Source organism: Panulirus ornatus, chromosome 2 (genome assembly GCF_036320965.1).
Source record: "Panulirus ornatus isolate Po-2019 chromosome 2, ASM3632096v1, whole genome shotgun sequence".
Lineage (NCBI taxonomy): Eukaryota > Metazoa > Arthropoda > Malacostraca > Decapoda > Palinuridae > Panulirus > Panulirus ornatus.
The window spans coordinates 65,452,607-65,470,107 of record NC_092225.1 but is presented as its reverse complement, the minus strand read 5'-3'; the positions used below and the strand labels follow the sequence as shown (position 1 = coordinate 65,470,107).

The 17,501-nt window shown below is 38.5% G+C and overlaps 1 protein-coding gene across 1 annotated transcript in view; it reads right to left on the bottom strand.

Moving 5' to 3' along the window:
• LOC139756775 (procollagen-lysine,2-oxoglutarate 5-dioxygenase 1-like) overlaps window positions 1-5,185 on the bottom strand; it is an 89,097-nt gene extending 83,912 nt beyond the window's left edge. Inside the window, exons 1-2 of the mRNA XM_071676554.1 lie at window positions 5,080-5,185; window positions 2,872-3,054 (exon numbers count right to left, since the gene is read on the bottom strand). Coding sequence (XP_071532655.1) covers window positions 2,872-2,989 — 118 coding nt within the window. The 5' untranslated portion in view covers window positions 2,990-3,054; window positions 5,080-5,185. The remainder of the gene's footprint in view (window positions 1-2,871; window positions 3,055-5,079) is intronic.
• Window positions 5,186-17,501: the final 12,316 nt, after the last annotated feature.

The window sequence follows — 17,501 nt, the reverse complement described above, 5'->3', positions numbered from 1 at the left end:
AAATGAGTGGGAGATGTATAAAAGAAAGAGGCAGGAGGTCAAGAGAAAGGTGCAAGAGGTGAAAAAGAGGGCAAATGAGAGTTGGGGTGAGAGAGTATCATTAAATTTTAGGGAGAATAAAAAGATGTTCTGGAAGGAGGTAGATAAAGTGTGTGACACGAGAGCAAATGGGAACTTCAGTGAAGGGTGCTAATGGGGAGGTGATAACAAGTAGTGGTGATGTGAGAAGGAGATGGAATGAGTATTTTGTAGGTTTGTTGAATTGTTTGATGATAGATAGGGTAAAGTTTTTATCGAGGATGCAAGGCATGTGTACGTGTAGGAAGAGAGGAAAGTGATTGGTTCTCAGTGAATGTAGGTTTGCGGTAGGGGTGTGTGATGTCTCCATGGTTGTTTAATTTGTTTATGGATGGGGTTGTTAGGGAGGTGAATGCAAGAGTTTTGGAAAGAAGGGCAAGTATGAAGTCTGTTGTGGATGAGAGAGCTTGGGAAGTGAGTCAGTTGTTGTTCGCTGATGATACAGAGCTGGTGGCTGATTCATGTGAGAAACTGCAGAAGCTGGCGACTGAGTTTGGTAAAGTGTGTGTAAGAAGAAAGTTAAGAGTAAATGTGAAAAAGAGCAAGGATATTAGGTACAGTAGGGTTGAGGGTCAAGTCAATTGTTTTTTTTTCTTTTTTGGACAATCACATGTTTACCAAATGGCGTCCTAGCTTCGTCTCTTCGATGTATATCAACTGACTGTTACATTTCTCTCTTGTGTCTCCCCTGACGATGTAATCATTATACGAAAGTACACTTGGGAACTTTTCGTGTTTCATTTCCCCCGTGGACTCATAGGAATATATATATATATATATATATATATATATATATATATATATATATATATATATATATATATATATATATATATATATATATCATCCCTGGGGATAGGGGAGAAAGAATACTTCCCACGTATTCCCTGCGTGTCGTAGAAGGCGACTAAAAGGGAAGGGAGCAGGGGGCTGGAAATCCTCCCCTCTCGTTTTTAATTTTCCAAAAGAAGGAACGGAGAAGGGGGCCAAGTGAGGATAATCCCTCAAAGGCTCAGTCCTCTGTTCTTAACGCTACCTCGCTAGCGCGGCAAATGGCGAATAGTATGAAAAAAAAAAAAAAAAATATATATATATATATATATATATATATATATATATATATATATATATATATATACATATATATATATATAAATATACATATATATATATATATATATATATATATATATATATATATATATATATATATATATATATATATATATATATATATATATATATATATATATGTATATGTATATATATATATATATATGTATATATATATATACAGGTGAGGGTATTCCCTCAAGGGCCCAGTCCTCTGTTCTTAACGCTACCTCGCTAATGCGGGAAATGGCAAATAGTTTGAAAGAAAGAAAGATATATATATATATATATATATATATATATATATATATATATATATATATATATATATATATATATATATATATATATATATATATATGTACAGTCGGCGTTGGACAACACAGTCTTCCCTCAAGGTCAGCACGATACGTGGCGCAGCCCGTCTAGCTGTCTGCCTTGAGGCTCGCGTCACCAGCATAACTTTACAATACTTACAACTCTTCCTTCACATTGTCAGTAACATATATATATATATATATATATATATATATATATATATATATATATATATATATATATATATATATAAACGACCACATACGCACATATGCATACATAAACATATCAACATTTTTTTTCACACTCTTCGCCATTTCCCGTGTTAGCGAGGTTGCGTCAAGAACAGAGGAATGAGCCTTTGAGGGAATATCTTCACTTGGCCTCCTTCTGTGTTCCTTCTTTTGGAAAGATGAAAACGAGAGGGGATTGAAATCAATATATGCACACATATACATACACATACGTAGACATTACATACATACACATGTACATATTGATTCCTTTTTGCCTTCATCCATTTCTGTTTCTACCCCGCCCCACAGGAAAACAGCATCGCTATCCCCTGCTTCAGCGAGGTAGCGCCTGGAATACAGACCAAAAAGGCCACATTTGTTCACACTCAGATTTTAGTTGCCATGTGTAATGCACCAAAACCACAGCTTCCTTTTCACATCCAGACCCTACAGACTTGTCCATGGTTTACCCCAGACGCTTCACATGACCTGTTTCAGTCCATTGACTGCACGTCGACCCCGGTATACCACATCGTTCCAATTTACTCTATTCCTTGCACGCCTCTCACTCCTCCTGCATGTTCAGGCCCCGATCGCTTAAAATCTTTTTCACTTCAACCTTCCACCTCCAATTCGGTCTCCCGCTTCTCCTTGTTCCTTCCACCTCAGACACATATATCCTTTTCGTCAATCTTTCCTCACTCATTCTCTCCATATGTCCAAACCATTTCAACACACTCTCTTCTTCTCTCAACCACACTCTTTTTATTTCCACACATCTCTCTCTTACCCTTACATTACTTACTCGACCAAATCACCTCAATATATATATTCCTAGAGCATTTTGCTCAAGTATTTTCGCTTAATACATATACACGCTGAGAGAACATAGTAAGTCTTCCCATACTTTTACATATTCGTATTTACCAACTACGAAACTTCAAATACAAAACTATAACAATTTCTAGTTCCCTGAGAACTGCTGATCGCTACTACTCACAACACACGGGTCGTTAACACCACATATCTCCACACGAACATCTGCTAATATTTATGCCCCATATCACCACTATATTTACTATGTGATCCTGAAATTCAACCACATTCTCCATGTGAATAATATTACCTTCCCCGTTGCTTTTAAACTCCTCCTCCTGTGTTGCTGCTGCCCCCACCAACACCATGAACGCCAGCGGTACCAGCAGCTGCCCCTGCTTCAGAACGTCCCACCGTAGCAGGGTCATTATGGTGGAGGCTAACCCGACTGACTGACGGGGCCGAGGACGTGGCCAGCCCGCGCACCCCACACCTACAAGGAAAGAGACTTCTGATATTGACGTAACGAGGAAAATCTCTCTTGTAAATATACTTCCTTATGATATTTTGTCTATACGAATTAGCTCATTACTCATCAAACTGGTTGTTAAGGAATGTGTTGACCTTACATGTAATGACACAAGCAAAGGTTGTAGTTAGTACTGTCATACGGATTACCTAACACTGATCTAACATCGCTATCTCATTTTCAGTTGTGTTATACTCTACGTTGTCATTCACTACTGACTTCCAAGAGAAAGGGTAAAGAAACCACAATAGCTTGAAGGTTGAGAGTAGTTTGATGGTTCTAAGAAAACAACGGATGGTACAGGTTAACAGCAGGTGGTACAGGTTAACAGCAGGTGGTAAAGGTTAACAGGAGGTGGTAAAGGTTAACAGCAGGTGGTAAAGGTCGACAGTTGGCGTTGGACAACACAGTCTTCCCTCAAGGTCAGTACGATACGTGGCGCAGCCCGTCTCACTGTCTGCCTTGAGGCTCGCGTCACCAAATACTTGCAACTCTTCCTTCACAGTGTCAGTAATATCCACCTAAGCCTTTATAGACGCAGATCACTGCCAGCTTCTTGATTCACTTCCTCACGTATAATACACATCAAAACCATCCAGTGAGACTGACATGAGATCGTCCTGTTATGCATGTTGGTAGGATGTTCTCCCGCCACGCTAACCGTGGTAGGTAGCCTGGTACAGATGAGGAACGAGGATATCATCATGTAGGTAGAGGACTGTGAACTCTGCGAGATAATGATCCACTGCTCAGGGCAAACGTGGCACGTAAGAGCACATTGTGTCTCAGATCTTAACGCATTTTGGGTTTCTTGGATGTTGAATGTGATCAACGTTATTGTATTTCTCATAAAATTGAATATACCTGTTGTACAAAAGTAGGTATATTGTGAAACCAGCGACCAAATTTGAATGAAAATAAAGTTATGATATTTGATAACATAAAACAATGACAAGGATGATTTAGAGATTTTTCTTCATGAAAGATATCGATATGCTCTTATAGACAATCTCATTATTGTAAACCAACGTCAGGTTCTTTGGAAGGTAAGTGAAACTGACACAGCTGTTTCATTAGTCACTGTAGTAAATCTCTGAAACAAGTATACATATAAATACGTTTAGTTTCCCTGGCAAGGAATTAAAAACGTAAAATACATCGCAAGAGTATATAAATTATCATAAGGTTTATTGTGTATTGCACTGCTTCCATTCCTCCCCACCATCGATACGTCCCAGATCATATAACAAAAGCCTTGACCAGAGCAGACAACAATGAATTCCTTCTCTCTCCTTTCTGAAGATTCAGATGACCTTCCCTTTGTGAACATGCGATGCACTGAGAACATTTATATGACCTCCCTTCTGCATGAAGAGTCATGCACTGCACTGAATTTCTGACTCTAGGGGTAGGATTTTTACCAAGGTGAACGTTCATAGGATTTCTCTCCTGTATGATCACTTATGTCTGACTAAAATCACCCTCACGGGAGAAGGACTTCTGTCAATGTGAGCATTTATGTAGTTTCTTGTCTTCATGGACATATTTCACTGAAGTCCCCTATTGAGAAAAGGTCTTTTGGTAACGTAAAAATTCATATGGCTTCTCTCCTGTAAAAACAGTCACGTGGGACACTAAATTCGGCTTCAGAAAGATGTTTTGGCAAAGTAAAAATTCATTTGCCAAATAATACAGGCTTATACTGGCTTCTTTTCACTTGTATGAACTTCTGTGTGCTGCACCAAGTTATTTCTCTCTTTTTTGCGCAGCAGACACTCATCTTTTTCTTGCATGAATGAACTTTGATGTGTTTTCTAAGTTTACAACTGGCACAGTGGACACTTAAAAGATCTGGTATACATTTATGCAAGCATATGCCCCTTCAGGGTAGAATTCATTAGATATATTTTGTTTCATGATAAACTTGTCCTCCATAATGCAACCTTGTAGAATAACAATAGTTCAGCTACCACCCGTGAGAGCCTTTACGTGTCCAAGGAATGTACACCAGAGGTGGAGTGCAGCTGGAGTGATGTGTGGGATTTACACAAGGTTGAGGGAAGCACCAGCCTGAACCCGACCTCCTCCAGGTGACCCAAGGTCAACTGTACTGAGATGAAGTGATCACCTGTGTGTGATGAGGACCTCCGGTCTATAGTCGGCCTTCCACAGTGAGGTCACACAAGGTCAGGTCTTCTCCCCCTCACACACACACACCCACAGTGGAACACTACACTCTCCAACCTAGCAATACCCGTTAGACAGGCCAATTACATTTTAAATTCCTCTCGGTTTATATTACATATTCAAACTTCATAAACGAACAAAAGTTAGTGGTCTCTGCACGAACAGCCTAGAGTCAATAGCTTGTTTTCTCAAACTGTAAGTCTGTTATTCACCATGGCTGACGGTAATACATTTGTATTTGTAAGAAACTTATGATGATATTTTCTCTTTTACAAATACATGATGCAAGAAACACGTTTTAGAGACATTTCAGAATTTCCATACATTTTATATCAGTCTAGAAGCCATATCGGGACTTCCAAAAGAAATTAAACTTTAAAGTGGTACCGACTGACTAGGATTATACATTGAAGTGGTAACAGCTGACGAGGATTATACATTGAAGTGGTGCTGATTGATAAAGATAATTTTTTCATATAGATATTCGCCATTTCCCGCGTCAGCTAGGTAGCGTTAAGAGCAAAGGCCTAAGCCTTAGAGGGAATATCCTCATTTGGCCCCCTTCTCAGTTCCTGCTTTTGGGAAAGTAAAAAAAAAAAACGTGAGGGAAGGATTTCCAGCCTCCCGCTCCCTCCCCTTTTAGTCGCCTTCTACGACACGAAGGGAATACGAGGGAAAATTTTTTTCTCCACAATCCCCATGATAATGGTAATGGTAAGGATTAAACATTCGGTAGTTGTAATAATTTGACTTCTCAAAGAAATATCTGAATATCGAGGAAATACGTCGAGTGTTGAAGGAGAAACCGATGCCACAGTAACAGAAAGTACATGATTTCATTCATCCTTATTAACACTGTCATAGTGAAATGTATCTTATGATAATGTTCATATATATGGAGAGTTAGATTGTACTAAACTTAAACTACGGCTCTCCTTATGGAAATTCTTTTCTTTAGGATCTTTTGACATTGTTTTTGTTGCTGATGTTTGGTTTTCCACTGGTTGCTTGAATGTTGTGATCACTGCAGCTGTTCCTGCTGCTTCTGTTGTTCTGTTATTATACTATCTTACTGTCACTGATGTTCCTAAGACGTTTCTTCTGCTATCGCTGCTGCTCTGATCATCACAATCTACATCACTGATGCAATTTCTGTTGTTCTTATAATTGTTAAATGTAGCTGTTGGGAAGGTTCTTCAAACTGCTATAATTGTTATATATTCATTCTCGCGGCTGCTTGTCAGATAGGAAAGCTTGACAGTTCTAGTGTTGGCCAAAAGCAGAAGAGTAAATATCTGCATTAAATGTTGAAAACTGTAAACAAAATGTATATACAAAATTGCACCTTGAAGAATATGTGTTTTCTACTTTCCTGTCTCCCAGGCATCAGATTTTTTTTCCTTGTAAATCAAGGACATCAGAAACTTTGTAGAACCTTAGAACCTTATATATATATATATATATATATATATATATATATATATATATATATATATATATATATATATATATATATATATATATATATATATATATATATATATATATTTATATATATATATATATATATATATATATATATATATATATATATATATATATATATATATATATATATATATATATATATATATATATATATATATATATATATATATATATATATATATATATATATATATATATATATATATATATATATATATATATATATATATATATATATATATCAGATGCTGGGAACTGGTCATTCCTCAAAGCCAAAGACGATGTAAAGGATGCAGTGCTGGCTTGTTAGAGTAGGGGAACACACCCACAGAAGGATCTGACTCTTCTGTACAACGCTTCATGGCAAGACGCCCGAGAACGCTACTTCCAGTGACTGACCGGCTGCCACAACCACAACTTTGCAGCAGAGTTCCGTAGGTGTAGGAAAGGAGGTTAAAGAAACAAGCCATGTATTACAACCCATCAAGTAAAGCGCAGCATCTGCTGCGGGCGGCCAGGTAATGTTGTCCCAGGGAAGGCAGTATGGAAGAAAATGAATATTGTAGGGGGAATAGTCACCAAGGTCTTACAATGTGGATATCAATGAGAGAGAGAGAGAGAGAGAGAGAGAGAGAGAGAGAGAGAGAGAGAGAGAGAGAGAGAGAGAGAGAGAGAGAGAGAGAGAGAGAGAGAGAGAGAGAGAGAGAGAGAGAGAGAGAGAGAGAGAGAGAGAGAGAGAGAGAGAGAGAGTACATAAGAAACCAAAGAAATCTAAGAAAAACGTTGAAGAAGCCAATATACCTGGATGACTATGTTTCGTAAAGCCAACTTATGCATCATAATTTAGGGAAAGATGTTTCCCCTAAGACTTATCGTTTGGGATCTGTGTTTTCTTTTTTCTTTATTGTTTTAAATGTGTATCCTGTCATGTGGGAAATGTATCAATTTTGTTCTTATATCAGCTATGCCTATAATACTAGAAAGGAAAATGGTGAAATGTGTATTTATCGTTGTAATCTCTCTCTCTCTCTCTCTCTCTCTCTCTCTCTCTCTCTCTCTCTCTCTCTCTCTCTCTCTCTCTCTCTCTCTCTCTCTCTCTCTCTCTCTCTCTCAGTATATAGATCTTTTTTCTCGTGTCAGCGATGCCGCCGAAACGTACATTTAGAGATGTGTGGCTCCAGGACGAGCAGTTTAAGGACTGGTTGAGGAAAGTGGACGAGGATCATCAGGCAGCCTTCTGCAGTGTGTGCCGTTGCTGCATCTCTGCTGACATTTCTGTTACCAAGAGACATAAAAAGCAAATCTCTCTTTTAGAGATACAGAGATTGTGTCTGAGCCTCGTTTGCCCCCATCAAGCAATAGTTCAGAAAAGTAATGATACAACCACTAGGGCAGAAACCAAATTCCCGTCAGCTTTTGTGGACCACAAACATCCCATTCAATAACTTTGATCATTTTGTTGACTTAGTAAAAGATGCCCTACCAAACTCTGCCATTGCACAACATATAACCTTGAAGAGATTTAAAGCATCCAACATAATGAAACAAGTAGAACAAATGGCGCATGTTAGTCTTGTTGCAGACCTTAGAAAATACAAATTTTCTTTAATTAGTGATGAACCCACGGGTACGAGTTTATCTAAACGCTGAATCTACTCGAAATCTATGGTACAGAAGAGGGCACAGAAGGGTCTACCGGAGAATATCTCTTTCAAGTTATCATGAATCATTTCAACAAAGGTGAATTACCTCTTGACAACCATGTCGGGTTCTGCTTCAGACGGTGCGAGCAACTTGACCATATGTCCACACAAATCCCTGACCAGTCGATTAGAGTCTGTCGCACCCAAATATTACAATAGTACTATGTACCAGTTATTCAGTACATCTATGTGCATCACAAGCTGCTAAGACACTACCTAGAGTATGTGAAGACGTTACCACAAGTGTTTACACATATTTCACCCACAGTGCATTACGACCGAACGAATTCAGACAATTCCAGATGTTTTATGATGTGAAACAGCATAAGACTCTGCACAGACGAGATGGTTATCCCTCCACATGGCAACCCAACAAATATTAGAACACTGGGAGCCTCTCTCACTGTATTTCGACAGTAAACATCTGGAAGACAGATTAGGAACATCAAAACTGATATAAGAAAGTCTAAGAGATCCTTCGGTTTTCTTTATATTTCAACTTCTTGGATTTCATTCTGGATAAATTTTCTAAATTTAGTGTAATGTTTCAGAGTTCACCTCCAACAATTCATAATTTGCACAGATCTTGTCAGAACATTCACTTGGATGTTCGAAGATGTTTCTACAAACCTGACATGCTGATCACAAATACTGAGAAAATGGAACAAAAAAAAAAAAAATAATGAAAACTTCCTTCCAATTGAACAAATATATCTTGGACCTAAGGTGCATTTGCTACTGCAAAATCCAAATGATAACAATAAAGACATGAGGCTGAATGTGCAAGGGCGATGTCAAAATATTTTCGTTGTAGGCTGCAGCGAAATGAAGGCTACATTTCCTCTAGGATCTGGCTTACTGAAGAAATGTACAGTGTCTTAAGTATCGATGCGCTATTTGAAACACCTTCTTTTGCCTGTCTAGCTGACAAAGTTCCTCTGACTTGATGAAATTTGGATGATGAGTGGAGAAGTATTCCCATTATAGCTGTTACCGATGTTCCTTCTCACCCAAAAGAGACATCCAACGTTGAAGAATTTTACAAGGTCTCTCAGAGCTTAAGGATGAAAATGGCGCACCTCTGTGTGATGCATTAACACATCTCGTCCTCAACATCTTGGCATTACCTACATCAAATGCAGACGTCGAGATGATATTCTCGAAGGCGGGTCTGATCAAAACGAAGCTCCACAACAACCTCCTGCCAGCAACACAAGCTTCCCTCCCTCCTCCACGTATCAGAAATTGTGAAGAATTCTGGAGGAGGTGTGGCATTTCAACCATCTTCTGAAATGATGACAAAAGTTCAAGGAAAATCTGAATCAACCCCTTTCATTTACAGCCAGTTTTCGCGCACGTGTGTGTGTGTGTGTGTGTGTGTGTGTGTGTGTGTGTGTGTGTGTGTGTGTGTGTATTTGAAAAAAGATTATTGTTCTTTATGCATTCATAATGTGTAACATACTTTTGTTTGATTTCGAAACCATGAACATATAAGATCATGCGTTGCGTTTGGGAAACATGGACACTTATCAACTACATGAAGGTTAAACAATTATTGGATTATTATCACACCGTGGCAAGACAAATGGAACAGAAAACCAGCTCGCCATAAAGAGATTTATTAAAATGGTAAAGTGTCCCATAAACAACGTTTTCTCTAAACGCATACGATACTCTTCGTGTGGTATGTTTTGCGGTAACTCTGCCAGAAGACTGATGACAGACAACTAGGCGTCCAAGCTAGTGGGGACAGAGACCGTGACTCCCAGAAATTGGTTAGACATTCTTTGAGTAAAGCTCCACCACTCTCATATATACAATAGAAGGTACATTACTGTGTCTCACTATGAGCAACCCTTGATACAACAATGTGGATGCGTTGTATTTACAACCTAGTTGTAACTGTTATTGAAACACAGAATCAGAGTATCTGACAATCCTTCAAGTGCACACACTGAGCAGATTTAATGTGGCAACTTCTAAGTGCAGTTGATTTGGGATATCAGATGAATCATGTAGAAAGAAATGCAACATAAAGAATGTTATTTACGTAACTGAAAGTTTTTGTGAAAAATTGTGTCTCCATACTCCGACATGGATGGCGGCTATTAGAAAATAAGTGGGGTATTACTGTATTCAGTTGATTTACAGAAGCTTCAACTACTTTTCCATAATATAATTTACATTTCCTTTCCGATGCCCAAATCCTGCACTTGATTCTGTACAAAGATAATTTGCATCTATGAATATTTGATCACTTGGGTTTATCAAGTTGAGAATCACTGGTGTTTTACAAATATGGAAGTAAACTTTAGGAGAAGTATCGGTTGTTGAGGTTAGTTAAGTGAAAGCTTCATAGGTGTGGTGGATGCCTAAATATATTTCACAAACTTTTTCTTTCTTTATTACCTCACATTTTTCTCGAGGTTCATAATCCTCCCCTCTAATGACTTAATCATCAGAGAAGAAAAAAAAATTATTAGTTGAGACACATATCAAAAGCTCGTTGGGTACTGAGTGATTTGGATCATTATGTTTTATTCTAGTTTAAAACATACGAAAAATGTAATGGTGATTAATGATAAAAGGGAAAATGTGAATAAGAGCAAGGTTATTAGGTACAGTAGGGTTGAGGGTCAAGTCAATTGGGAGGTGAGTTTGAATGGAGAAAAACTGGAGGAAGTGAAGTGTTTTAGATATCTGGGAGTGGATCTGGCAGCGGATGGAACCATGGAAGCGGAAGTGGATCATAGGGTGGGGGAGGGGGCGAAAATTCTGGGGGCCTTGAAGAATGTGTGGAAGTCGAGAACATTATCTCGGAAAGCAAAAATGGGTATGTTTGAAGGAATAGTGGTTCCAACAATGTTGTATGGTTGCGAGGCGTGGGCTATGGATAAAGTTGTGCGCAGGAGGATGGATGTGCTGGAAATGAGATGTTTGAGGACAATGTGTGGTGTGAGGTGGTTTGATCGAGTGAGTAACGTAAGGGTAAGAGAGATGTGTGGAAATAAAAAGAGCGTGGTTGAGAGAGCAGAAGAGGGTGTTTTGAAGTGGTTTGGGCACATGGAGAGAATGAGTGAGGAAAGATTGACCAAGAGGATATATGTGTCGGAGGTGGAGGGAACGAGGAGAAGAGGGAGACCAAATTGGAGGTGGAAAGATGGAGTGAAAAAGATTTTGTGTGATCGGGGCCTGAACATGCAGGAGGGTGAAAGGAGGGCAAGGAATAGAGTGAATTGGAGCGATGTGGTATACCGGGGTTGACGTGCTGTCAGTGGATTGAATCAAGGCATGTGAAGCGTCTGGGGTAAACCATGGAAAGTTGTGTAGGTATGTATATTTGCGTGTGTGGACGTATGTATATACATGTGTATGGGGGGGGGGAGTTGGGCCATTTCTTTCGTCTGTTTCCTTGCGCTACCTCGCAAACGCGGGAGACAGCGACAAAGTATAATAAAAATATATATATATATATATATATATATATATATATATATATATATATATATATATATATATATATATATATATATATATATATATATATATATATATATATATATATATATATATATATATATATATATATATATATATATATATATATATATATATATATATATATATATATATATATATATATATATATATATATATATATATATATATATATATATATATATATATATGAGAAAATTTTAAAACTTCCATTTCCAAAATCGTAGCATTTGAGAAGTATGTGATGCTTATAGTCACTTACAACTTGTCTTTGAGGATTAGATACACATTAGGTACACATCGAAAATATCTCTGATTATGAAGTAGCACTTCTGCAGTACCAGTGTGATATTTAGAAACTAAGATAAATCCTGTGGGATATGATTTGGAGCAGTACAGTGTAATCTAAAGTGATAGTGATTAGGGTTATGATCATCACGAAAAATGATGGGTTATATAATGTGATATAACTAACAGAACCCATGAATACCTCACCTAAACTTGCCTAGCAGCTCAAATTCACAGCAGCACTATGCAACCATCAAGGTCATGTGATAATGAGGGTCATATGAGATGATGTTTTGTGAGGAGGTTGGGTATGAGGACATTTGTCAACAGTTGGCACAAAGCTTAACTTGTGTATCTGGTCTGTTTTGACTTAGTTAATGTAATAAGACTTAGTTACTAGGTCAGGTTTCCATACAGTCTGTTGGTTTTTTGAATTTGTTTCCTTTAGGTCTGTGGGGGCCTGGTTGTGCATGTGGAGCTTTGGTTTCGGTGTATCACGCATGGCAGTTTGGGTATGGATGTGTACGGTTGTCGCCTTTTTCATGTGTTCCTGGCACTGCCTCACTAACGCTGGAAACTGTGATCAAATTTCCGCACTTGATCGCAGTTTCCAGCGTTAGTGAGGTAGCGAAGGCAACATACGAATAAGGTGACATTCTCTCACATCCATTCCCTAGTTGTCATGCCAAGTTTAACTGGTAAGCAATGAGTAGTTCATTTGTAAGATAAACATATAGAGTTCCAGTTCTGTTCTGAATGTTTTAACATCTAGAGACAATGGCCGAATCACACCAATGATTTAGAGCAAATCATCTCCACTCCACCCATATTCCTGACCGCTGTGACCATTGTCTTAACATTCTGAATCTTTTCTTCACCTGTAATCCATCCCTCTGTAATAAACATTCTCGCCTCCAGTAGGTTCATCTGATCGCACTCTCATAAATGTATCTGTTCCAACGGCACCTGCCCTTCCTGAAGTCCCTTCTAAGCGTAAATACTGTCACCCCAACAAATCTGGCGGAATACCTTACGTTACTTCTTTTCTGACTTTATTGGATAAATTACTGTCTCTTATGTGGTGATGCCTCTACCTTCGCCAAACGTATAGCAGAGGTTATAAATGCAGGAATGGAAACATTTGTCCCCTCTTCCTCCAAGACGACCTCTTCATTCAGTCCATGGTTCAACTGTTCCTGTTTTGAGGCCACTCAGCAAGAGATCAGGCATTTCGGGCTTGGAAAAACTCTCATTCCTCTGGTTACCATTCTGCAAACGCTTTATCCGTGAGGCGGAGACTTCCTTTATTCAAAGAAAGTGCGATAACCTTTCCTCGACAGCCACTGATAGATCTCTCTGATATTTAGCTAAGGACATATCTAATAATTTCTGTCGCTTTACCTTTCCTTCACTTTTCCGTTCTGACGATACTATAGCTGTCTCTCCCGTAGACAAAGCAACTCTCTTTGGTTCCCGTTTCTCCTTTAATTCAATCATGGATGACTCTAACATTCCTTTACCCCCTGATGCTCCTCTTACTAATCCTATGCCTCTTCTTGTAATCTCTTTTTAGACTGTCCGAAAAACGCTTCTTTCTCTGGACACAAGGCTGATGGTCCTGATAGCATCCATCCCCATGTACTGAAAGAGTATGCCTCTGAACCTGCCCCTGTGCTTGCTCGTCTGTTCCGTTTCTCTTTAAAGACCAATACTTTTCCATCTCCATTTAAGCATGCGTTGGTGTATCCCATACCTAATAAAGGTAACCGTTCTGACCTCTCTAACTATCATCCTTTTGATATGACATCTATCATTTCCAAAGTCTTTGAATCGCCCCCTCAACTCCCATATCCTTAAACACCTCGAAAATCACAATCTTCTCTCTGATCCCCAGTATGGTTTCTGTAAGGCGAGATCCACTGTTTCTGGAGTCATGTGTAGTTGCTCTTGACATATCCAAAACTTTTGACAGGGTGTGGCATTAGGGTCTCATCTCTAAGCTTCCCTCTTTTGGCTTCCCTCCCTCACTTTGCTCTTTCATATCTAGCTTCCTCTCTAGCTGATCCATCTCTGTGGCTGTTGTTGGATCAGCCTACCTAGTTTTCTCCATCAACAGCGGTGTCCCTCAAGGTTCTGTCCTGTTTCCGACACCTTTTTCCATTTTTTTTTTCAACGGTTTCCTTTCCTCCACAAATAATCCAATGCATTTATACTCTGACGTCTCAACACTGTATTCATCCACATCCTTCAATTCTGTTCCTTCTTCTCTCACCCGACCTACATCTCGTCTTGACACAGCTTCCCCGATGAACTCAGACTTGGACAGGATGTCTCAGTGGGGTACACAAAATCTTGTTAAGTTTGATGACTCCAAGACCCAGTTTCTACCCATCTCTCTTTCGAAAATTTACAACACGCGTTTCTCCTTTGACGGTTCTGTAATTCCACCTCTTGACTCAGTGAACGTGCTTGGTATTTCTGTAATATCCTCTTTCTTGGTTGGACACCTACATTACAGGAATAGCTAAGGCTGCCTCTAAGAAACTGGGTGTCCTGTTTAGATGTCGAAACTTCTCTCCTGAACAGTTGCTCCGTTTATACATAGGATTCATTCGTCCTTGTATGGAGTACTGCTCTCACATCTGGGGAGGTTCTAGCTCTGTATCCTTACTGATAGAGTGGAGTCAATAGTGGTTCGACTTACAGATAGTCCCAGGCTAACTTCCAAACTCGACCCTCTTGCCCTATGCATCAATTTTGGTTCACTTTCCCTTTTCTATAGGCATTACTTTGGTTTTTGTTCCAGAGAACTGGCTGCTTTTGTGCTCCCATCACTAGCTTAGTAGACCATGCAATACTCGGCAAGATGCTGTGTCATACGGTTACTGTGTAGCCATCGGCTATTATGTACTGATGAACATAATAGCTCGGCATGAATTTCCCGGAGATACTCAGGTCATAATATATGCTGATGATATCCTGTTACAATGTAAAGCTATGAGCAACATGCAACAGATGTTAGACGCTTTGTGCATACTATGCTGTAGAATGGGTATTATGATTATGATGAGAAAACTAAGTATCAAGTTAAGAATTTGGAACATAGGGATTTCTTCTTGAATGGAATAAGGTTAGAAAAAGTTGACGTGTATAAATATCTTAGTATGACCATCGGGTACACAGGCAGCAGTAGAGTACAAGAGATACGGTATCTGGAGAATGCATGCAAAGGGAGTTTAAGATCACTGAGAGCTTTAGCTTGGGATAGAAATGGCGTTGACATCCCAGTGATAAGGATGGTGTACATCAGCACAGTACGATCAGTTATTGATTATGTAACACATATTCTCATTACGTACAGTAAGAAGGATATACACAAGCTTGAAGTCATACAAAATGAGGCCTTGAGAATAGTGTTAGGTTGTCAACGAAACACTAGAGTACAAATCATGAGAATGGAATTAACTTGACCAAGTATTGAACACAAGATAAAAGAACTTGCTGTAGCTGCTGCTCTCAGATCCATTAAGAGAAAAACACATGATAGACTGTCTCGTGCAGTGATGTGTCTGGATGAAGGAAGAAATCTTAGTAATGTGTCCAAGTACGTAAGGATGATGTATGATGTTATGATGGAGTTGATAAACATTGTGTTAACTTACCAACTTACATAAGGTTTAGACCAGGGCAAGATGGAGGCATCACAGTAAATATCTTACGTCTTGAGTGGAGAAAAGCTGATCGCCATCCCAGTCATTTACGTAATGATTCTTTTTTGAGAAAATATTTAGCTTCCCAGACGTAGTTCTGTACATATATACTGTGATGGATCATAATGGCCGAGCGGGATGTGGTATTTTCATTAGGAAATATTTTAGTAATGAATGTTTGGCAAATGAAACAGTTTGTAAAATGAGATAGTGATAACACCTCGTCCACTCTGGCTGAGTTACATGCAATCTGTGAGGGTCTTCAGATTGCTATAGAGAAATGTAAAGATACGAATTTCTGTGTGGACAGTAGAAGTGCACTGAAGGCCTGGCATAGTAAGCAGCCATGTAACTACCATGTTGTTAACATATGTAAACGTCTGGTTATAACTACCATGTTGTTAACATATGTAATCGTCTGGTTATAACTACCATGTTTTTAACAGTTGTAAATGTCTGGTTATAACTACCATGTTTTTAACAGTTGTAAATGTCTGGTTATAACTACCATGTTGTTAACATTTGTAAACGTCTGGTTATAACTACCATGTTGTTAACATATGTAAACGTCTGGTTATAACTACCATGTTGTTAACATATGTAAACGTCTGGTTGTAATTACCATGTTGATATCATTTGTAAACGTTAGGTTATAGTATTGCAAGAGATGAAATGTGATGTACATTTTATATGGATTCCATCACATGTAGGGAGTCGTTATAATGAAGTTGCTGATGGTTTGGCCAGAAAAGCCACGGAAAAGATGTACATAGATATTGTTAGTTATAAGAGTATAGGAATGATGAAGAATGAAATGAAAATAATAAGAGAAGAATGGGAATATGTAAGTATAGGTGTATTTCCTGAACATAGTGAGACTTTACATTATCTATAAATGTTAGATAACACCAACGTAACTTATGGGGCAAACCTTCCATGTGTGGATAATGTGTTAATGAGACCAAGACTGGAGTATAGATAGTATTGGCAGTTAAGTGGAGGGACTGGTCGACTCCGTCAACTTCGTCATACATAAGAATATTATGTATTAGGTCGTGATAAAAAATTCAGTCATACAGAAACAATGTAATTAGTAATCTAAAAAAAAACAAGTTTGTTATATGATTAATAATGGTGTGATTAACATAATTCTTGCACAGTACAAAAAATATGTTCCAAGGTTGTAAAATCCTTGTAACGAGTTCAGAGGATTTGAAATGAGGGCCATGGTTTGTTTTCTTTGCACTGTAGATATCTCCACAAAAGCTATGATGTTTGCACTGTAGATATCTCCACAAAAGCTATGATGTTTGCACTGTAGATATCTCCACAAAAGCCATGATGTTTGCACTGTAGATATCTCCACAAAGGCTATGATGTTTGCACTGTAGATATCTCCACAAAAGCTATGATGTTTGCACTGTAGATATCTCCACAAAAGCTATGATGTTTGCACTGTAGATATCTCCACAAAAGCCATGATGTTTGCACTGTAGATATCTCCACAAAGGCTATGATGTTTGCACTGTAGATATCT